The sequence below is a fragment of the Excalfactoria chinensis genome, chromosome 2 (genome assembly GCF_039878825.1).
Source record: "Excalfactoria chinensis isolate bCotChi1 chromosome 2, bCotChi1.hap2, whole genome shotgun sequence".
NCBI lineage: Eukaryota > Metazoa > Chordata > Aves > Galliformes > Phasianidae > Excalfactoria > Excalfactoria chinensis.
In genome coordinates, this window is record NC_092826.1 from 99,428,242 (window position 1) to 99,451,667 (window position 23,426).

The window sequence follows — 23,426 nt, forward strand, 5'->3', positions numbered from 1 at the left end:
TATTGTGTTAGAATGTAGCTTCACAACAGATGCATTTTTCTGTATTAACACTGTTTAGAGAGAAAAGGACCCTGTGTACAGAATAGCAAGGGTGTCAAGAAGACTAGAGTGTGTATGTTCACATATGAATTGTTAGATCAAGAGTGAAGATTGATGTAGAACCTCCAGTACTGTCTGTTTGATTTTTCATTTCCACGGCTCAAGTATTTTAATGTCACGTTGTTTAAGGTTTTGTAATTTGTGGAGTAATCAATAGATACTCCAGTGTTCTGTAAGCTAGGGAAGATTCTGAAGGGGGTACATAAGATGTACTATAAAAAAAAGCCTGGAAAATGTCATTCTGAATTTGACCTCATTACATAAATCAAACTGAGCTTTCATTTCCATTTCACTTCTTTGGGATTGTGTTAAATATATGACTGCAGGTCCCCTCCTTTTTTTTCTGTAATTGAGGAAAAAAGAACAGATCTTTTGATTCTTGTTTTTACGTGTAACTACTATTGTGCACTTTTTGTTTTGCATTTAATATCCAAAACTTTTAAGAGTATTGTAGTATTTTAAAAGCCTATGGTAAGCATGGGTAAAGCTTTCATCTGAGATAAGTATTACCTATAGTTTTTTCTTCATTAGTTACGAACTTTAGCCTTTATAAACCTTCTGAGATATAAAGTAGCTGAACTCTTTGCAGCTATTTATTGTCTCTATGGGAATTCTAATCAAAATTCTAATAGTCTCTCAGTCTGAGGGAGTTTCAGTTCTTTGGCCCTGGCATTTCAACAAAGTTGAAACCAGTTTGATTTACTTTTCCCATAATTATAGTATGAAAAATGTTCCACTGTATTCTTGGGATGGTGTGAAACTCTTCCTTCTTTGCTTGAATCTTGAATAGCAGAGATTTTCATAGAAACTCTACTTTGGTAGGAACCACTGAATTAAATGTATTTTTTCCAAAACTGTGTAAATATGAAAACATAGTCCCTTTGCAGCATGCAATAAAAAATGGTACCCAGTATCCCATTTTCCTCTTAAAGGATTTCTGAGCACTAGATTGGTGTGTGCAATGTATCTAATAGCTCTGATGTACCTCCTGTCATAGAATCACAGAACCACAGATTAATAGAATCATAGAGTAGCTTAGATTGGAAAGGACTTCAAGGATCATCAAGTTCCAACTCCCCTGTCACTGGCAGGGTTGCCAACTGTTGAATCAAGTATTAGATCAGATTGTCCAGGGCCCCATCCAGGCTGGCCTTAAACACCTTCACAGAGATGGGACATCCACAACCTCTCTGGGAAACCTGTTACAGCACCTCCCCACTCTCTCAGTCAGAAACTTTCCCTACATCTGGTCTGAATCTCCCTTCCCTTAGTTTAACACCATTCCCCCTATCACTGTCTAAACTTGTAAGAAGTTGATTTCCCTCATGTTTATAAACTCTCTTTAAATATTGGAAGGCCATGATGATGTCTCCCCTTCGCCTTCTCTTTTCCAGGCTGAACAAGCCCAGTTTCTTCACAGGAGAGGTGCTTCAGACCCTAGATCATTTTCATGATAATCCTCTGGACCGTCTCAAAAAGCCCCACATCCTTCCTGTGTTGGGGGCCTGAGTCTTGGGTGTAGTACTCCAGCTCAGGCATCATGAGAGCAGAGTAGAGGGAGACCATCACCTTCCTTGCTCTGCTGGCCACCCCTTTTCTGATGGAACCCAGGATACCATTAGCCTTCCTGGTTGCAAGCTCATACTGCTGGCTCACAAAAAGTTCTTCATTAACCAGGACCTCTAAATCTTTCTCATCAGGGCTAAGTTTCTCCCTGTGTGTCATCCTCTGCTGATGCCTATTGGTCATTCTATGAGGAAGATATTTCATCACCAGTCACTGAGACACATCACAGATTCAATTACTATATTAACAGGCTTGTCACACTGGAATGAATTTTCCCAGATCCAGGAAAAACTATTAGCTCCTTAATGATAACAGTAGTCCTTCCTGATACAAATGCAAGGTAAGGCATTAAGCATTGATTCCTCCTCCTCCACTAGCAGAAGTGCTCAATGGTATTAATTTAGATTCTCTGTCACTACAAGTCCAAAACTAACTGCCATACCTTTCTTTGCCTTGTGGTTTTGATTACTTGTTCAAAACTCTTTATGACCTTTGGAAGAATGAGAAGGTTCTCCATCGTTACACAATAGCAACCATCGCCATCATCCCACTTTGTGGTTTGCCTGGAAATTGCTTGCAGTTTAGAAAAACGTTTAAACGTTTTGTTTTAATTTAGTGCATATGCGAAATAAATTATACTATGGAATGGTGCTGTCAAATATTTATTTAATATCTCAGTACTTGGATTCACTTGCCAATCAGATAAAATTAGTTTGGAATTCTTTTACACTGACATCATTTTCCTAACTTATAAACTCACTTTTAGACACAGAAATAACAAATGTTTTCATTGGCTTGTTGTGAATAGCAGTGATGTTTAGGAATTTTAATGTACAGTTTGGTGTTTTCATAGCGTCACTAGGACTTCACGCTTCATTTTACCTAGAGACAACGTTGTCCTTAAACTACTTACTTTGTGTATTTTCCTATTTTCTAATTCAACCTGAGTGTTAAAGTTGGCTCCTTTTAGGTGATTTGCATAAAGTTTAAAAGGTGTAGGATTTCCCAAGACATAACTAAGCAGCAACAGTGGCTGCACGGCCAAGTGTATACTGCTGGGTCAACAAGATTGGCTTTGAACAATCAAACAGAAAGCATAACTGAGAAAACTGACTGGTATTTTGAGGGTAGTTTTATTCTATGTGTTACTCTGCCAACATCTTTCCATGTAATCCTGATGATCATCTCTCATAAAAACAGTGTATTAAATTGTAAAGTTCATGAAAATAAGGCCTGCTCTAAAATGTATTAAATAGGTGCACCTCGCCTTAAAATAGCTTTTCTCATCTGTTAGTTGCTTTGTGTAGGATGAGATGTTGTGCCATGCTCTATATATTTAGCCAAAGTTTTATGCAGAATTAGTTAGTCATGTAATAAAGGACTGTAAACAAAAGTAGCATCTTATTTGGATTCAAGCAGTATTGCTAGAGTTTAGTCAAATTCCAAAAACTGAACAGGGACAAAAATGAATCACTATGGTTGTACTGAATTTCCCTGCCAAAATGTATTAAGTTTTGCAAACATAAGAGCTCTAGTAGCATTACATTTCCATAGTGTGTATACCATTTTTTCTTTGTTTTTCATGACTCAGGATTCTATCAGTTTTCAGTCACGGGCTTGAAGATAATTGAATAAGCTTTGCACAGGCAATGCTATAAGAGAGGGGAAAGACACAGACTCACAGACTTTACAGATGAACATAACTGTGTCCACTTATGGGAGAACTATAGGAGGAAGGATAATAGTCCTTCAGAAAATAAAACAGTATGTGAAAATAACAGGGAATAATTCATTTTGAGTCTTTTGGCTTCTGTTTGTGAGGTGGATTTCCTTCCTTAAAACATTGCCTGTGTGGCTGTGTTTCTAATGCCTGCATGGCCAGTGAGAATCGTGCTTCATCACCAAAGCAGCCAGGTTCTTAGGAGCACTCGTGAGACCATCACTGAAGCTTTTAGCAGTGAGCAGAAGGAAGATGGGAAGGTGAAAGCTACTCTGCCCCTTGTCTGCCAAGAAAGAGAATCCCTTTGTATACGTGCCAAGGGTAAATCTTGAAGAATTGGCTTCAAACAAGGTTTCTTTCTTAAGCATTTCCATTTTTAGGGAGTGGCATCACAACAAATCTATAATTCTAGTAGAATTCTAGAGTTATTTTACTCTTTATTGATCAAAAGTCTTAACTGTGCTTTTACAAGGACTGCTTCTGTTTAGCTGCACCATACAAGCTTTAGAATAGAAGTTATAATGGGAACAGCAATTAGTTATAACTGGGTGCAGTTTAACTTGGTAATAGAGTCGAGTACTCCAGCTTCTGTGGGGCCATTTATATCTGTGATCATAGAGAACAGCCTGTTACAGGATTATCCAAGAACAGAGTGAGCTCAGGCTGAAGAAATCCCATAGAGTACTTTTGTACTCAGAATTTCTCAGTCATACCAAGTATGCAGCTTTTTTTGCACATCGTGTTATGCATAAGCAGACCGTAGAAAATATCACAGACACCATTTACAGCAAAGAAGGCCAATAAATAAAGGCTGAGGAATCAAGGATCTGAAACTGTGGTGTGTGGATGGACTGCAAAGCTCTTTCTTGTGGTTCACCAAATAAAAACCAAAACACATACTAAAGCTAATACACGGTAGATTAAGCTACCGGTACCGGAAGGGAATGGGGTCTGTGAGTAGATATTTTACTTATAAAGTGGTCTGCTGACTGAAAATCTGGAGCACCATCAGAGTTCAACTAATTGAGCCAGACAGCTTGTTAGACTGTCTTGTAAAAGCTGGATGTCTGGCTAGATAGCTTTTGGCACTTTGAAGAACGGAGAGGCAGATTTATGAACTGGGCAAATGAGCGCTACAGTCAGGAATTTTTCTAACAGCTTGGCTGTATCTATAAGACCCTCTGACTCTTAAAAAGATGCTGCTTTGAAAGCCAGGTTCTGCCAGCTCCTAAATGCACCATTCAGCCTAGGATATTACTGCTGATTTTAAGCACCTTATCTTCTTGTGCAGTTCATGCGACTGCAGGGATAAGCTGCAAGTCTGTTTTGTCCCCTTGTATACAGCAACACAAGAGCTTCCAAATGGCAAGAAGGTTCAGGAAAGACACAGTTATGTCTGCACATAGCTGAGGAACAGAGCAATGGTAATGCAGAGAAAGAGCGTGATGCACTAAAGGAAAGGTGAATGTTCAGTTTCCTTATATATATAGGAAATAAACATTCCTAGCAGTGTACATCTCTGCAAGACACCCCCAAAACCCTTGTGGTAAGTTCAGTTTGCATAGGAATTGCCAAATCCCTTCCATGGCTCCCCGTCAGCAATTGGGTCCTACCTAACTCACTGTGTCCTGAGTTACAATGCTGATGAATCTCAGTATCTGTGCCACCAGCAAGGAGCCAGCAGTAGCGCTGCCAAGATTTCTGCACTTGTTTCTGTTTCTTATGTGTTGAACGTCATTCCAATTCAGATCCATCAAACTGTCCACCGCAGAAGCTGAAACATCATGGGCAAAGGAATATACAGATTTAGAAATTCTTGGAAAAACCCCGCTGCTATAATTGTAAATAGCTGCTTTTCTTCTTTGTATGCTATTTCCTTTATGGATTCTACATATTCTGATTTCCAGGCTTTATAACTGAGTGGAATTGGTGGCATCATGCCTAAAAATGATTGAAAAATAAAGTAATAGTTGCACAGAGAGGAGCATGCCATGGAATTTCCAGAACAATTGTGTTAATCTGACTGGAAATAGTGTGGTACTTACCAGGGCTACAGATACCTTAGCTACACAAATAGAAGGAAACATCAGAGAGCAGAGAGCACGATCTCAATCGCATGATATCTTGATGCTTCTGCTCCTTCTCCTAATAAAATAAAAGCTATGAAACTGTTGAGAGTTGCCCTTCACAAGCCACCAATAAAGTTCTGATCAAGTTTGGAAAGCTTCTTATTAAGGCTGAGACATTTCTTGGGCATAGTTAAGGCTATTAAAAGCGGAGGAAAACAAAGCAGATGAAACTGACCCACATCCCAAAATAGGAGGATGATGCTACATCTTTGCATTTGCCCTTCTCACCTCTGAAAGTCTGAGGACAAATAATACTCACCACTCACCGGTGCTGTCAAGATACCACTGATTTGTATAATTAATTGGTAGTTCTGATCATGAGGATGCACGAGGAGGATTTAAGGTTTAGTACACCAGTTGGAGGAATGAAACAGAGCACTGAGACTGTTTTGGAGCCAGACTCAAAGCCCATCCTCGTTCAGGATTGAAGACAAGAGGGAGCATGGCAGTCAGGAAATTCCCCTATTCTCCATTTTGCCAGTTTTCAGTGTGCACACTCCTGCTTTGCTAGTTTGAGGACAATGTATTTTAGCAGCCTGTCTTGAAAAATCCTTCATTGCTACCGGGTAAAAGCAGAAAAAGATGCAAACATATGGAGAAAGTTCAGACTGATTTCTGGCAAATACCACGCCTGATCCACGTGGCAGTTTTGCCAACCTTAAGTGTTCCAAAATCATACGTGATGAAGGTGGCTTAAAAATAATCAACTTGGACTTCCTTTCTGTTTGCCTTCTGACTTAAAAATAATCAATTTGAGGATCTTTTTATTTGCCTTTGGTTTCCTAGCCTTCAGGGTACACTCAGATAATATTTTCCCAAAACCACGTGTACTAGAAAACTACTTTCTCTTTCCAAAATAAAAGTAGTATTTCTCAAGTGAAACATCAGCTGTAAACTGAGGTTGTAAGTACAAAATAGCATGTGATGCACAAGAAATTAAATAGAATTGCAATATTTTTCCCACTATATTTTATTTTCCTTGTTATGGTATAAAGTTAAGAGTAGAACAACAGAGAAAGAAGAAAGTGGACATGTTAATATAAAACAGAGAAGAGAAAACAAGGATGGTAGAGCTGAAGTGGAAGAATAGCAATATTAACAGTACAGGAGATTTAGGAAGAGAAAGCAAAGTGAACCAAAAGGAAATATCTTTAGATGTGTACCTATCATTTTGAAGTGTGGTGCTTGCTTTAGGGCTCTGGAATCAATTAGGGCTTTAAACAACTATATATCTGTAATTAGTTATTTGAAACTATTGCAATACTTAACCAACTATTAGCCCAATCATAGCAAAGGGGCATGTAGGTATCTAGAGACCTGGTGTTTCAAAGCATTTAGATGCCACACACTCATGCTGTTCTGCACATATTTCTCTTGGAAGGGCAAAGTTACTTGAAATTCAGAGATCTTCAAGAGTGTTGAGAGTGCATTCTTAAAACTGTTAGATCTGAAATCAAGTATACAAGGTTTCTACCCACTTCACCATGAAGGCAGTCAAATGGAACAGGCCTCCTAGCAAGGTGGTTGAAGAACCATGCCTGCCACTGTTCAAGAAGCATTTGGATAATGTCCTCAATAATATGCTTTAACTTTTGGATAGTCCGGAAGTGGTCAGGCAATTGGACTAAATTATTTTTGAAGGTCCCTTCTATTCTATTCTATTCTATTCTATTCTATTCTATTCTATTCTATTCTATTCTATTCTATTCTATTCTATTCTATTCTATTCTATTCTATTCTATTCTATTCTATTCTATCCTATCCTATTCTATCCTATCCTACTCTACTCTACTCTACTCTACTCTACTCTACTCTACTCTACTCTACTCTACTCTACTCTACTCTACTCTACTCTCTTCCATTTCTTTTCTTTCTTTCTTTCTTTCTTTCTTTCTTTCTTTCTTTCTTTCTTTCTTTCTTTCTTTCTTTCTTTCTTTCTTTCTTTCTTTCTTTCTTTCTTTCTTTCTTTCTTTCTTTCTTTCTTTCTTTCTTTCTTTCTTTCTTTTTTTCCTTTCATTTTTTTCCTTTCATTTTCTCATTTACTTTAGCAGGTATGTAAGTCCATACATGGCTGTCAGAACCTACTTTCCATAGTCTGCAATGCCAGACTTTCATATGGGTTGAAGTAATAGTTCATCAAGATGGCCGAAAGTCTGGCAATTTCTTCAAAGTAGAAGATCATTCTCATTTTTAAGACTTCTTTAATTTTTACCATTCTATATACATTTTCCTAATGTGTTCCCTGTATCATCCTATCCCTTTCACTTGAAGCAGAGTTGACTTTTCATTGCTCCCTTTCTTTTTCTCTTATTAGACTTTTTTATATTTCTTCCTCTGCCTCAAAATTCTGAGACATGTCCTACTTAACTTGCATTGAGGTGTCTCACATCTCAGTTTAAATATGGCTATAACATAGTCTCTTTGTACCCATTTACTCTTTCTTAAATCTTGGGAAATAGTTGTACCACATTCAGTCTCCATTCAGCCACTTCATGTATCCTATCTCCCTATGGAACTAAAAGCAATTACGCTGTTCAGGAGACTGGATTTGCCTTGGCTGAAGTTGGTGAGTCACATTTATTCTACAGTAAATATCTGGAGGTATTTTTTTTTTCCATATTTCAAAGCAAAGCCCATATTAAAGGAAGATTCCTCATACAGTCTACCTGGATAGAACTATTTGCACTGAGGGCTGAATACAAAAGCAGTGAAGTCCAAAGACAACCACAGAAGCACTGTTATTGTGACTTGGATGGGGAGCTAAGATTGAACTTACAGTACCATTCTGACTAGTAAAAGAAGTATAAAATACTGGAAAAAAAGTATTTCTTTCTCTTGCGTTCAGAGGCACAGAACATTTGCACGTGCATTCATGTGCAAAGCTGTCACGCAGTCATCTCTCCTACCCTAAGACTGCTCGTCTTAGTAGTAAGTATTGGTTGTGTTCCAAACACTGGCTCACTGTCTGGGTCAGAAAAAATACCAAGGATAACATATAGACTTTGAATGAGACCTAAAAAGATTAGTCAGATAGAGAAAAGAGGGTTTGATAAGTACACTATGAACACAGACTAAATCAGAAGGAACAGATCTTATTTCAAGCCATATCCATTGGTCAATCATTCATGGCTATTATAAAATCAGTTTAAGTAGCTTGGTTAGCAGTGTCCCAGCTACTGAAATTAGGCAATATTTATTGTATAATGAAATGCTGATTTTTTTATTCAAAAATTTTATCAGAGAATTTATTAAATAACCTTTCTATTCTACAGTACTTCCCCCCCCCCTCCCCCTCCCCCTTTTCTTTGGACACATACTGAGTTTTAAAAGTTGTTTCATTTCATACTTTAATTATCTTTTTAATACATTTACTGAAACCTGTTGCATGTGCATGAGGTACACAGAAAAAATATCAAGGTTCTTCAAGTAGGAAATCTTAACCACAGATCTAATTCTGGAGGTATCAGCGTACAATGAAGTCTGCAACATTAGATCAATGTCTGGAAATCACCTACTGCCAGATCCTGAGTTGTGAAAATAAAGAAGCAAGAGAAAACATTCTCCCCTTTTCTCTCTCTCCTTTTCTCATACACCCGCAGAAGCACACTCACCCACACATGTGCATATGCATGCATGTATGCACGTACGCACAAAAAGCTTCTGTCTTCATTCAGTTTGCGCAGCTTCTTTGTACCATTACAAACTGCAGATGTTCCAGACTGCAGAGGAAGGTCCAATTTCATTTCAAAATGAAGTATATGATTTATATGCTAATAAGATTTTATATATTAAAAATAGTTTAATTTAAAAGATTAAAAGTCATCTCCTTGGTAGCAGTATTCCATCCTTAGAGTGGCTTGGGAGTTCAGAGTTCTTTTCTCTGTACTTCTACTTTTAGAGCTAAAATTGCTCATTCTTTGAGGATACACAGCACTGATTTTTCTTTTACCAGGTGAGAGAGAATGCTTCTTAAAAATTAATAAATAAATAAATATCTTTGCATCAAAAACATCCTGGCTACTTCCACTGCTTAAAATGTATGTTTTGATGTCATTTTAAGTTTAATGTAACATCTATGCATTTTCAGTATTTTTAAAGCTAATAATAATCCACTGCTATTTCTGTAGCAGGTAATAAAAATTGTTGGTTGCAGTGCTGGTAGTCTTGCAAGAGCTGATGCACCTATTACAGTTTCTCAGACTATTAAGCTCAAACCCATTTGCAAGAGTGCTCCAGTCCAAAGGGCTGACATTAGCTCATAGGCTGCTAATTCTGGTTAATGATTTTGGTACACAAATTATGCTGTTGGCCCACCCTAGCTGTCATTATGGCATGTAGAGTGTACTTTAACAGCTGCTTAAGTGTTAGTCAACTCCTGAGGTTTAGACTTGATCTCAAGAATGAACATGAACTTTGGAAGCTGTGGATAGTACTTGGCAAGTAGTGTGAATATGGGTTGGGTACTGTGTGTCTGATTTCCCTGACACAAACTGCAGGGTTGCACTGAAAAGGAGAACATTCAAGATGATGTTCCTAAAGTGTAGCTCAGCCACTGTAAAACTAACAGCAGGTATTCAGTCTTTGAAACGACATTCTCAGTACCGTAATGCAGCTCAGCCCAAGTGCCTGCTGATACTACTGAATCCCATCACTTTGCAGGGGACCTTGACAATGGTTTTGAGTTGAATGCACTTTTCTTGGCATTGTGTATGTCCAGAAAATGTGGCTTTGCTTCTTTAGCTTTCTCCTCCAGGAAAGCTAAATGTCAGCGTGAGACCCAGAGCTGATAAGCTGGAGAAAAGATGCTGAGGAGAACCTGATAAATATTTTCTGAATAGATGGAAAGCCACACTGTGGGCAAGAATGTAGCTGGCAGATTGAGAGGACAGAAATTTGCTCTCCTCATGATCACTCAGAGCCAAATAGCTTGATCTTTTTGTTTCTAACCTCTTTCTTTCCATGCTTCAGTTCTCCAGATTCCCCTAGTAGCTGGGTACCATCTGTATCTGCATGAGCTTTTGCAGTATCTTCTCTGTCATGCTTATACCTCCAGCAATCTGTTGGATCAAGTCTAGGAGAGGGACATGAAGGGAGCTGAAGCATCTCCCCTGCAAGAACAGGCTGAGAGAGCTGGGGCTTTTCATCCTGGTGAAGAACAGGCTCTGGGGGAGATCTCATAGCTGCCTGGGGCCCTACAGGAAAGCTGGGGAGGGACTTTTATGAAGGGCATATAGTGACAGGATGAGGGGAAATGGTTTTAAACTGGAAGAGGGTATATTTAGACTACATATTAGGAAGAAATTCCTAAACCTGATTTAGTGGGAGTGCCTACAGCAGGGGAGTTGGAACTAGATGATCATAAAGGTCCCTCCCAGCCCAAACCATTCTATGATAATACTTAACATAGAACACTCAGTAGCTTTACACTCCAAAATGCTCATTTCCACTCTAAGGAGAGGTAAGGACCTGAATGACTTGGAGAGACCATAAATGTGTGAAAGAGGTCAGACTAAAAGATAAGTGTGCTAGCTGGAAGGGAGGGAAGAAAGGGAAGTCCTGGAGTGTAGATGGGTATTTTCTTCCCTCTCTGCCATTTGCCTCATATTCCCTAATGCCTAACCAAGCAGCATTACTGACCTTGATAATGGTATGCGTCTTGAAGATCTCATATGTCTTAATTTCACTTCATCCACTGTTTATGAACATGACAGCATTATCCAAAGTGCTTTTGGCGTGTTTTAGTGGTGCCATTTTCATCAAGTGGAATTAGGAAAACAGCTCTTAAGGCTTTGCACAGATCTCTACTTAGAAATAGTACTGCTTAAGTGCAAAGTGCAGAAGTTCTTCCACATGCTCTGCAGTCTTCCAAATGTTGAAGCCGAGGCTCAGTGTCTAGGTGCAGTTTATATTTCATGACTATACCTTGTTATTTGAGACATCAGGGTACTGCAATAGCTTGTTAGCACAGCCTTTTGCCTCAGCAGGTCTCTGAGATGTTGTTGGCTCAGCCATTCATGCTAGCTTAACCTCGAATGCCAAGCACAGAGGTTTCTCAATTGTGCTTCGCTCAGAGGGACACTTGGCCAAATCCTCAGCAGCTGAGAACCTGTGATGAGGACCAAAGCCTTGTAAGCATGCAATAAATTAACTTTAGTTGAACCATTCAGTACTTTAAAGTTCCGGATGCTAGGTGGGCTGAATTTGAGAGGGTGGTTGTTTAAATGACTGCAAGTGGACTGGTAAGCCACTCCTGGAAGGCAAAATATATCTATCCCATTTAGTCAGCATGTAGATTTTTGACCTTGAATGTGGTCAGTTCTCAAATGCCAGCTTGGTTTTATGGCAGAGCCACTGGTCTATGACACAACATCCAGTTCCCGTGTCGCGTGCAGCACTAGAGGGCAGAGCTAACAGCTAATGAGAAATTAAGGATGCCTTAAGGTCCAGGGAACATACCTTATAATGCAGTTAAATAAACTTCTAGGAAACAGCTGGAGAACCGGGCTGAGACACAAAAGCCGAAATATGAGGTGACTGGTAAAATAAATGGTAGATTAATTGCTACTCTGGAAGCAGGACGAATACTACAGTCGTGGCCTTGCATATCTCCCAGGCTCTGTTTGAGAGCCTTCATGGCTCTGAGACACGCTGTTCCCAGCTTTTTGCAGGCTCACTTTGTGCACATTTACCGTCCTGTGTTTGTGAATGGGAGGACTACTCATGACACTCTGCAAAGTGAAGCTGAGGTGCTGGAGCTCAGCTCTGCTGTAGGAAGCAATGTCCTGGTGGGTGCCACACACTAGGGAAAGTGCCTGGAGAAGCTTCATCCTCCAAGTTTGTCAGGGAAAGCCTCTTCCTGCGTGCTGTATTCCAGGGGGCTTGCTGTGGTGGGGGTCTAGAGCACTCAAGATAGGAGTGGGTGGAGGTGTGTGGGGATCTATGGTGAATGTTGAAGCTCAGCTGCTGCTTGTTGGCCCAACAGTGCAGAGAACCACTGAGCCATGCACCTTTTGCATCATTATCGCAGAGAGTAAAGCACAGCTTACATGGACGGGAGGCCTTTGTGCTGAGGTGGGTTTCTCTGAGATAAGAGCTGGTGAGGTTGAACAATTCCTCACAGATTCAAGATATTGTTAGAAGAAATGGGAATGCAAACAAGTGGGCCCTGAAGAGATTTCTGCTAGTTAGGTTAGTGGAGGAAGGGCAGATATATGAACACTTTAGGGTTAGTCATGGGGCTCGCAGGCTTGCAAATATGCTCTGAGGAAAGAGGAAGATGTTTGGGCATCTGCAGAGCATTTCAGTAGCTTGACCAAGCACTGGTGCAGGTTGCCCAGAGGGGTTGTGGAGTCTTGGGGATCTTCAGAAGCCATCTGGACATGGTGAATGTTGGAGGATGTGGGAAGAGAAAGGTGAAACTATGAAATGGGAGTGGTTCACCTGCAAACAGGCGAGGGATATCCAGGCGAAATATTAGATTCTGCCTTTACTCAGACTTTTACAGATGTCCAGTGAGACCCAGGAGAAACCACTTGGCTAAACTTCAATACCTTTTGCACTGCTACATACCTTTCACCCATTAAACTGCTGCAAGGTTTTAGAAAAAAAAAAAAGGAGAGAAGAAGGTAAAAATTCCAGCCTCCTGCTCTCCACTCGCAGCCAAATAATGCCAACCAGGAACACTCAGACATTTACCTCTGTTCGCCGAGAGAAAAATGAAGCTTCTTTTTGTGTATCACTAATATTGTGACTGCTGCTTTATGGCCAGATATCTATGTTGCTTTTTTCTCAAGACTGCTCGGTCTTCAAGAAATGAAGTGTGACTTTTACAGTTTGCATGGCAGTGATTTATATGGGGGTCACGGCCTGTCGCATGACAACACCTGACCCCACATAACATGATGTAAGTGTAAGAATCGCAGTCTTTCTCAGGGTCAGCAGAACCATCACACAGGTCCCAGTGTTCAACACACCACCCACAAAGTGGGACATATATCTTTTTCCTCCTTTTTATTTTCATTTTTTTTTGTCAGCTCCCTGAATTACTTTCAGGTAGTTCTGCACGTTTCTACTTTTTCATTTAATTAGGTGCAAACACTCTGTATAAATAAAATAAAAAGTTCCCTGCAGCTAGCAGACTGTTGCAGACTGCCAGACACTGAAAAATGTTTGTCTCCATTACTGTTGCTTGCTTAATAATTCAGGTTTTATAAACAAAGAAATCTTTCTCTCCTTTTTATTTTTCCTTTTTTTTTTTTTTTTTTTTTTTTTTTCTTCTCTTTTCCAGTCAGCTTTTGGGGTTAAAATCACGGATACAGCTGTAGAATAAGTTTAGATCTCCATATACACTCTGTGTATTATCAATGAATAGAATAGATGTACAGTACTGCCAGTGATTCCTGACTGCCTTTCAGTTGCATGGACTTCCATGTCCTTTAGAACACATCACTGCAATACTTGTATGTAAATGCCATATTGCCCTTGAGGTATTTCAGATCCCTTCTCATGGTGTTTGGCAAGCTGAGCCAAAATTCTGTATGTCCCATTTCTAGTGCAGCTGAAGTCGTAAACTTTAAGAAGCGGACATCTCCCATGATAATGACATAACACTACAAAGATATCTATAAAGGAATTGGATGGTTTGCTAAGAGTGTCAGAATGGTGTGTATAGCTGATGAGCTCCACTTGTATGGGAAGAGACAAAATCTGAAGGTGTTGTATAAACTGCAGGTTGACATCTTAGTGAACTGCAGTACCCAAATCCTCTTGATTTGCACAGTTCTTTCTACTGTAGAGAGTGCAGTCTTCAACATGACTGCCCTGTAGGGAATTAACTCCTTCATTACATCGGCATACATCAACCAGTATCTGAAAGTATGGCTATGGTAGCTCTTACCTTGGCAAGGATGCCACAAATAGTAGTGGAGTTATTTATCAGTGCCATTATTTCATGCAGATTGTGCAGCTGAGTGTAGGACATAAAGCAAAATATACTCCTCAGTAATTTCTCTATGTACGTCCTTGCAACTTCGTCTGGGGACAATGCTTCAGATGTTCCAAATGGTATGATAACTTTCAACAATCATACTTGTTAGAGCAATTTAATTGCCACCTCACTTGCTCTTGTATTAATTAGTTCTCTTTCTTAAAAAAAAAAATAAATAAATAGGATGGTAAATAAACCTTAAGTTTATAATCCATTTAAATTTAGCTCTTCAGACTAAATTATGCAGACTGTCAACATCTGAAGTTTATTGGTTAATGCAAGGAATCAAGTTAAACTGAATCTCCTGCTTCAATAGAGATTAGAGGTGTCTTTTTTGGTACAGAAACATTTTTTCTCTATTGTGCTTTATTGTGATATGAAAAGTGACCTTTCCTTTGACTTTCCAGCATTCTTCAAAGGCCAGATTCACTGCCAATTGCAATTCTTGAACAATTCTGCCAACATCTACCCAGCTTGGCTGGAAACAGCAGATGTTTCTGAGGGTGTCTGCAAAAGGCCTTAGGATCTTGCACCTTTATCTTGCAAAGACTTAAGATCATGTGTAAGAATTTGCAGATTTGTGACTTTCACACCTACAATGTCTATATTATACAAGTCTTTCAGGGTAGAAAGTAGATACTGCCAGTAGTAGATATGAAAAGGCCAAATATATTAATAATAATATGGGCTCTATTGTAGATACATATTTTCAAATGTCTTTGATCACCTAAATATCTTCTAGGTGGTTTTTTGATTCTGAGAATCCACTCTTAACCTGAATGACATATTCCACATGGAAATGTATGCTGATGCTCTCCAGTTACGAGATGCCTGAAGTGTTATTGTGTGGTTTACAGCACATGAGTGCTTTGTGTGCACTGCATTCACGTGTGTATGTATAAATACTTATGGCACTGTGCCTTCACGTGTTTTACTCCCTATGTAAAAGCCTGTACACAGTGAAACAGTGTTTTATAAAATATCACTGTTGGCACATTCACTACTCCCAAGACAGGCATGATCTATGAACTGTGTAAAGTTACACATACAATTAATCTTTTGTAATGAAACACAAAACATTGTACATTATACACTGAGATGTTGGACCAGTGTGTTACTGTAGTACTGTGAATGCTAGCAGTCCTGAGCAAACATTTATATCTGTACCTATCCATCATAAGATCCAGACCTCATTTTGGGTTTTTGGTGCGAAGAAGTCCAGCGTATAAATGCAGGTTTTTAACCTGATTAATGTTGATTTCAATGCAAAGCAATGTGCACAGCATTTCACTACCAAACCTGATCTGCTCAGTTTTATATAAATCTTCCAAAATGCACTAGGAAGAAGGGTTTTTTCCTATTGAAATATTAGATTTGAAGGACAACTGGTTTGCAGTGATGCACTTTATTACTTCCAGGAGTTTGTAATTGGCAAGCATCCCTCTCTTTCCAAGCTTACATTCTTAATTTACAGCTGAGATGGGATGAGAGGAAGAAGCCAGTTCACTCTACCAACTGTTCATGCCTTCAGTAAGGAACATATCCTGTGGTCTGTTGTAATTCTTTGAAATCAGTGACATGTTCTGTTCAAGAATACAAGCTGAGATTTTCCAAGACAGGAGCCAGAGTGGCAACATGCCTTTACATATATCAACAGGAGAAAATGATCCAATTATAGCAAAATAAATCAAGCAGACCTTTGGAATTTTAGATGGAAATCTAGAAGATACTGCCCTTTCCCACAAATGCTTTGGCCAATCCCTTGGGGACAGCAAAGTGCAAATAAAGTTGTCAGCCCAATGACAAATGTCAAGGAAACATGGAGCTTCTGCTGTGGTCATGTCAAGTCTTGGTTCATGTCTGTGTGTCTAGCCGTAAGTGCTTACTCAGTTTCATGAAACATCTTTGCTATCTCACTGAGAGTAAATAGATCCAACATCTTCTTTCTTCTTTTTGTGCCCACTGATGTCAAACTACTGGAATATCAGAGAGTTAAAAATGCATCCTATGCCATCAGCAAAGTCACCAGTAAAAGAAACAGTAAAAGTTCAAAGAATGCTACAATTTTTGATTTCCTTTTCTGTCATGTTAATTTGTGCAGTACATACCATACAATTTCCATTGGCACAAAATGCAGTTATGTAGTTACAGTGTACTGACTGTTAAAGATATAGTGAGCATTGAAGCTGCCCTTCTAATTCTGGTGGTGTTCCTTACAAGTCCTTGATTGACAAGGCAATGTAAAGAAACCTGCTGCCATCTTTGTTCTTTGGATAAACAGAAAATTCAAAGCTACCTGTCCAAAACCTTGCAGAGCATATATTTGCATTGTGTACATGTGTAGTCACAGAATCAAAGAATCACAGCATTGTAGGGGTTGGAAGGGACCTCGAGATCAGAGAGTCCAACTCCCTGCTAAAGCAGGTTCCCTACATCAGGTTGCACAGGTAGGCGTCCAGGTGGGTTCTGAATATCTCTGGAGAAGAAGACTCCACAGCCTCTCTGGGCAACCTGTTCCAGTGCTCCATCACCCTCACAGTAAAGAAGATCTTCTGCATGTTTGTGCAGAACTTCCTATGGAAAGAGTCTAAGATTCCTTAAAAGTCACCTAAATCAGAACATTACCCAGATCCATCAAACATGGGTATTTTTAAAGCTTCCAGTACCATACCATTATTGCTTGCTTGAGTATCATACAGGGAGGTTCCTAAGCTTGAATCATATCAATCAGACTTTAAATAGCATTTGGCAGGCTCGTCATGCACAGAAGATGTCTACATCTGTCTACCAGCACTTTGCCCTTTCTGCCACCAGGGCCGTGGTTGTAGGTGGGTTGGATTCCTGCTCCTGCTGTTGGTAGCTTGGAGTATCCAGCAAACTGAACATTTTTGCCCAGCTTTGAATTTCTAAGGGAAAAAAATTTAAGAAGCTGAAATAAAAGCAAAATAGGATGGGAATATGAAAACAACATTTCTCAGCTCTGCTCAGTTCCAACAGCAACACAAAACTATTCCGTTTATATATTTAGTGAAATAAATCCTGGCATCACCACTCGTATATTTCCTCTTATTGTGGGTTATATATTTCTTTTTTTTTTTAGTTTTGTTTGGACAAATTTAGGACGAGTGGGAATAAGGGACAGATGTCACTGCTGTAAGTGTTGACAGCAACTGGAAACTCCAACTACCTCCATCCCCAAGGAGCACCAGCCCGTTCCTCTGGGTCAGGGGCACTGATGAAGAGATGAAGGGCAGCGTTTTGAAGTGGACTCCCACTTTGACCTGTGGTTCCTTCTGCCCTTCCAGAACCCCTGGTCTGGAGCAGCAGGACTAGCAGTCCCCATCCTCAGCAAAGCTCCGCTGTCATGGTGTGATGCCATTTGCCACCTTTCCTCAGCTCTCACCTGCAGACAGTCATTCTCGCTGTGACAGATGCTGACCTGCGACCCTAAGTAACACCCTGGCTGCTTTCACCCTGCAGAGAGAAAGCGCTCCCCACTCCCCATCCCATTCCCGTGGGATGCACAGCTCTATCCACAAACTCACCCCTTCCCAGCGCCAGCTATGCAGCTGCCCTGCTCCCCTCAGCCAGTGATTTTTCCTGCTCGTTCCTTGTCTCGTCCCCCCTTTCCCTCCCTCCCGGTGTCTGCGTTTCTTGCACCGCTCTCTGTTTACTGACAGGGCAATGTGACTTTTCGCACCGGCTCTCGCTGCTCGCTGCCCTGCCGGCTGGGCTGGGCAAAGCCTCTCCCCAGCCCCAGCTGGCCGGACATCTCCCCCCCCCCACCTCCCCTCCCCTTCACACTCGCCAAGCGACAGATTCCACTCTCCCTCCCTCTCCCTTTCTTTTTCCACCCCTCCCGCCTTCAGCACAGACCCAAGACGCAGGATCCCGCCGAGAGAAAGCGGCTCCTTGAAACCATCACCGCAGCCCGTGCTGCTCAGGAGGGAGAGGAAAACCTCCACACCACCTCCTGCAGCGGGGGGCTTCGCAGAGGGGCGATGGCTTTGGGCTCCCATAGATCATCTCTCACCTTTGCCCGGGGTGTGGGACCCGTCTTCTTCATCCTTCAGATCATCTCCGTTCGGGCTGATGGTGAGTCTCCACTCCACTCGGGCTGGGTTGCTGGGGCTGGAAGGAGAGCTCTGTGTTGAGATGTATGATTGAAAAATACAACAGCAACAACAGCAACAAAAAACCAACACCAAACCAACCTTTCTTTTTTAATAAAAAACTTAAATACACGCCCCAGCTTGGGTTAGGAAACGTGTGATTCAGAGCTTTCCGAGACTCTACAAATATCCTGGGGTGAAGCAAGGAAAGGAAATAAGATCCCAGAAGGCTCAGATTGTTTTATTACAACAAAACGACAGGATAGTGACCTTTTCCAGGGGAAGTAAGGATAACAGAACAAAGCCAGAACACAAATAAGAAGCAGCAGCTCTCTATTTTTTGTTTTGTTTTGTTTTTACTTCTAATTGAAATTGCAATTTTTTTTTTGAACGACTTCCACATCTACCCAGCTCAGATGTTACCAAACATCAGCTTACATGGGCAGGTACTGAGGAAGGGGAGACGAGAAGCTGAAGGCTTCTGCTCACAGCTTTTTAGGTTCGGTACCGCATGCTCAGGACAGCAGCTGACCCTCCTGCACGTGGGCTTCACCTGCTCTGCACTGCTGGAGGGTTCGATCGGAGCACAAACTAGGCTGAATCACCATCGGCTGCTTACTCTGCAACATACTCACTGATGGTAATCCCGAATGGCAGCATCCCTTGCAAGCAGCCCATTCCCCTTTGAATATAATTAAGCCCCCCTGATGATGGCCGACTTGCCTTGGTGATAACATTATTAATTTTTAAAACAACCGTTTCTTTTCTTGGGAAGGCAGTGCTGAATGGCCGTGTTTTTAGGTTTGTTTTTTTTTTTTTCTTTTCATTTTGCAGCTTATGCCTGATCTCAGGATATATATATATATATATTCAGTACAGTAATCCTTTACCATTGATGTTTGCTGCATTATGCTGGAGAACAGTTCCTTAATATTATAGGGCAATAAAAACCTCTTCTTGTTCTCAGAACATTTTTCCTCCTCGGCTGAAATTTATGTCATTTGGTTGCAGTTACAGAAGGGAAACTGCAGTTCTGATTTTAGGAAGTCCTCCTTCCATAGCAAAATCCCTCTCAAATGAGGAAAGAATGTATCACTGTGGATGAAGTCTCTCCACATAACTTGCAAAAGGTATCAGGATGGGAATAATTAATTTGCCTTTCTTTTCAGGGACACCTCCCAGTTTGTTTTGCTTCTGTAGAAATAAAGGCATCTTTTTGCTTTCTAAACAGACATCCCCTCAAAGAGAAAGGGGAAAATGCTGCAGACCATTTCGAGGCAGAGTCCGTGGTAGATTTTAATTGACATCCAACAGTTTGTCAAATCAACTTTACAAGTGGCAAAGCAATTATAAGAATTAAAGGGCAGGATACTTTATAAGTACTTTATAATTGCCAACCGTTATTACAACACTGCTGTTCTGACTTTTATTTAACTTTTAAACGTCATTGCTGAAAATGAGTAAGTCCTTTATTAACGTGCTCCTCGGCGTGTTCTCCTGCTGTTGTTACTCTGAACAATTGTAACACTGTCCTTCAAACAATCTGTCTTAATGTGCAGAAGAAAACATTTGATTTGAACTTAAAAATTTACTGTTACACATAAATTTACGCATTTGAGAAGATCCGAGAGGACTAAACAGTAGCAATACCCTCTTACATAGCGCGTTTGAGCCCGATCCAAACAGGAAACCAGTTTCTCACTTGTGGAAATTATAGGTAAAAATACAACTGTGCCACTCTCTATTATATGCAAACGTCACTTAAGTGATGAAGGACGGTTCGGGGTGACATTTGTATGCATTGGGTACTTTTAACTGAAAGTAACTGAACGTTTTGCAAAGTGCTGAAGGGATTTTGACTTCACCTTGTAAAAACCCAATGAAATCCAGACTGGCCCCTGTTACAAGCAACTCCCCAAAACTGCTTAGAATGTATTTCCCAAAGGAAGACTTTTGCTTTATTATCTCGCACACAAATAATGACAAAGAATGGGCAGTAAACCCGGAGACCATTGGGGTCTGGTGAAAGTGTAAAGCCTTGAAGCTTAATTGATCTCTTTTGACTAATATTTACAGCAACGTGTATTGCTGTAGAGTGGATAGACTCAGAAAGTCAAAAATAAATGCCTAAATAAAAGATAGCTTTGTTTCGTTTTGCTGTTTGCTTTTTCTACAGTGGAAATACGCTTGTCCATAGCTGTGGTGGTCAGGGTCAGGCAGATAGGGGTCTCCTCAGGGCCTGTTCCTGCTCGGACTTACTCTGGTGTAAATGTGAATCAGGGTAGTGCTATTACTGCCAATGCAGTTACTGCAGAGTGAGATAGGTTGTGGAAAGGAGTCAATAAACACAGCTCGACATTCAGGAGTTGTTCAGCCACAGCTAGCACTGGTAGGTTCCGGATCTGTGAATGGGAACCACACAGTCAAACAGCAGTGCTGTGTGACTTCTTTTTCTCCGTCAGAACCGACTTCACCTTTATGAAGACAAAGGTTTTAATTATGTTCTTGTGATTGTAGCTGTTCTTACGTACCCCAGTGCAAATGGAAACTTTCTGCAGATCTTTGCTTTGGGATAGGAGAACAAGAGTCTGGTTTCATACGTGCTGTACAGGAGTCACCTCTGCTTTTCTTGACTCTTCTTTTTGTCCCTACTATTGAAATGTAAATAGGTATGAGCCATAGTTTTCTGCAGATTACTTGCCCTGAGAAAAAGCACATGACAGAGAATCACAGTGATTACTAATACACACCTGATATGAGAAATGCTCTATTTGTAACACTTAAGAAATTATTTCAAAGTAGTGGTGTTCTGTTGGCTCAGTTTGGGGTTACGTACAGAACCAATTGGCCAAGGCAGTCACAGAATCATAGAATCACAGGGGTTGGAAGGCACCTCTGGAGATCATTAAGTCATTTGGTAGTGAGCACACACTGTGACTGCAGAAGTTGCAGGTAAAAGACTATGAATTCAGAAGGCTAGGCACAATTAACTCTGGATCTGACTGTACTTCTGACCTAGAAGCAGATATTTCTGATGCTGAAAGACTGATACGCTAGTATTTTGCAGTGTATTGGAGCAGACTGATATCACTTTGGTGCTCACACAGCTGCCCTTTTGTCACATATCCAGGCTAGATGTACTATTCCAGTCTATAGGGAAGAAGTCTCACACTGGTAGTAATTAAGAATTTCTTCCCTATAGGATTGCTGTTAAGCAGAAGTCTGTGGGCAGAAGCAGCTATCAAGTATGTTTCAATAAGTAAAAAAAAAAAATGAATCAAAGTGAATAAATATTCTGAAAAATAAAACATACACGCAAAAAAAGAATTAATAATCTGAAAAGCAGAGATAAGGAGCAGTTTTAGATCTTCAGTAAAAGTCCTGGAAAATTTTAAGAGGGAAAAATCCTACTGTGGTCTTTCTTGATGAAAAGGCTCTAAAGAAAGCCAAAGGAAAAGAAAAGAAAGTATGCTTCTTCTCTTCTGCTCTATCTCTATCTATACAGTTGCTCTTGAGTAGCAGGTGTGTAAGCAATTCAGGTCCTACTTGCAAACCAGCTAATAAGTTTGTATGTTGCCAAAACAAATTCATAAGCAATTCCAAATATTTGATCCTAAAGCCTTTACTAACATTAAAATTTAGGTTCAAACTGAGCTTAGCCGAGGAGAACCTTAAAAAGTGACCTCCAAATGTTTCTACTTTTCTGATGATGCAACATTTTAAGCAGTTTGAATTAAATAAGACATGGTTCATTTTATTTTCTCATAGAAATAAAACTCTACACTCATGAACACTCTGGTAATTACCCAGGTCTCTCTCTGTAATTGTACAGTTTTATTGAATCCTCCACCCTTGCTATTACAATCAAGACCATTGTTACACACAGCCATAGAAATGGAAATGAAATTGCTTTTGAAGTACAGAGTTGAACTTCTCTTCCTCCACTATCCTTTACTTCCATTTTAAGACTTCAGCATTTAAGTAAAAATAATTAAGCATCCAAATATGTACATCTTTTACCGCAGTTATGTCATTAAAACTGATGAGGTTCTACTACTTGAGCTAGTAAACATCATCATATCATTACCATAGGCATGCCTTTTTAAGTACCTCATTTCATATTATTTATCAGAGACTCTTCTGTTTGAAAGTATATTTGGTTTCTTCAAGCACGGTACAAGTCCTCAGGAGGATGTGGAAGAACTGGAACTTCAGTAGGCTCTGAACAGTGCCTGTATACCTCAGAAGAACTTGTCCTGTTTGTTCATGTATTAGAATAAATTATCCAACTCTGTCTTCTGCTAATTCTGCTGGGATTCCTACAAGTAAGAAGGAATGGAATTTGAACTCTTGTGAAGTGTCCCTTTCTGTGCTTTTCTGTATCTGATTATAGGCAGCTCTTCAGTCTCTGATGCATAATAAGGTTCAGTTGTTAGAAGCTGAGTTTAGCAAAATTTGAAACTGGAAATAAGGTGGAGTGAGAGTAATGAACCATTGGAACAGTTTACTGTAAAGTGTGCTGTAAATTCTCCATTACTTAGAGTCATTGAATCATGACTGGATACCTTTTGAAAAGACATGCTCTAGTTCAACCACGAATTTTTGGACTCTGTGTTGGAACTGCAGGGGGAAATCTACAGTCTAGTTACGCAGAAATTCAAACAAGGTGATAAAAATGAATCCTAGAGACCCTGAGATCTATGGTTATGTTTTCAATCATACTATACTGGGATACTCTTTAATAGAACTGTATTCAGCTATTGCTTGTTGACAAAATTTTAGAGCCAAACAATAATTAAAAATAATAAAATAAA

At 40.1% G+C, this 23,426-nt stretch overlaps 1 protein-coding gene across 1 annotated transcript in view; it reads left to right on the forward strand.

Moving 5' to 3' along the window:
• Positions 1–18,484: 18,484 nt before the first annotated feature.
• The window catches only part of SUSD5 (sushi domain containing 5), a 39,983-nt gene continuing 35,041 nt past the window's right edge, over positions 18,485–23,426 (forward strand). The window contains exon 1 of the mRNA XM_072328443.1: positions 18,485–18,595. Coding sequence (XP_072184544.1) covers positions 18,502–18,595 — 94 coding nt within the window. The 5' untranslated portion in view covers positions 18,485–18,501. The remainder of the gene's footprint in view (positions 18,596–23,426) is intronic.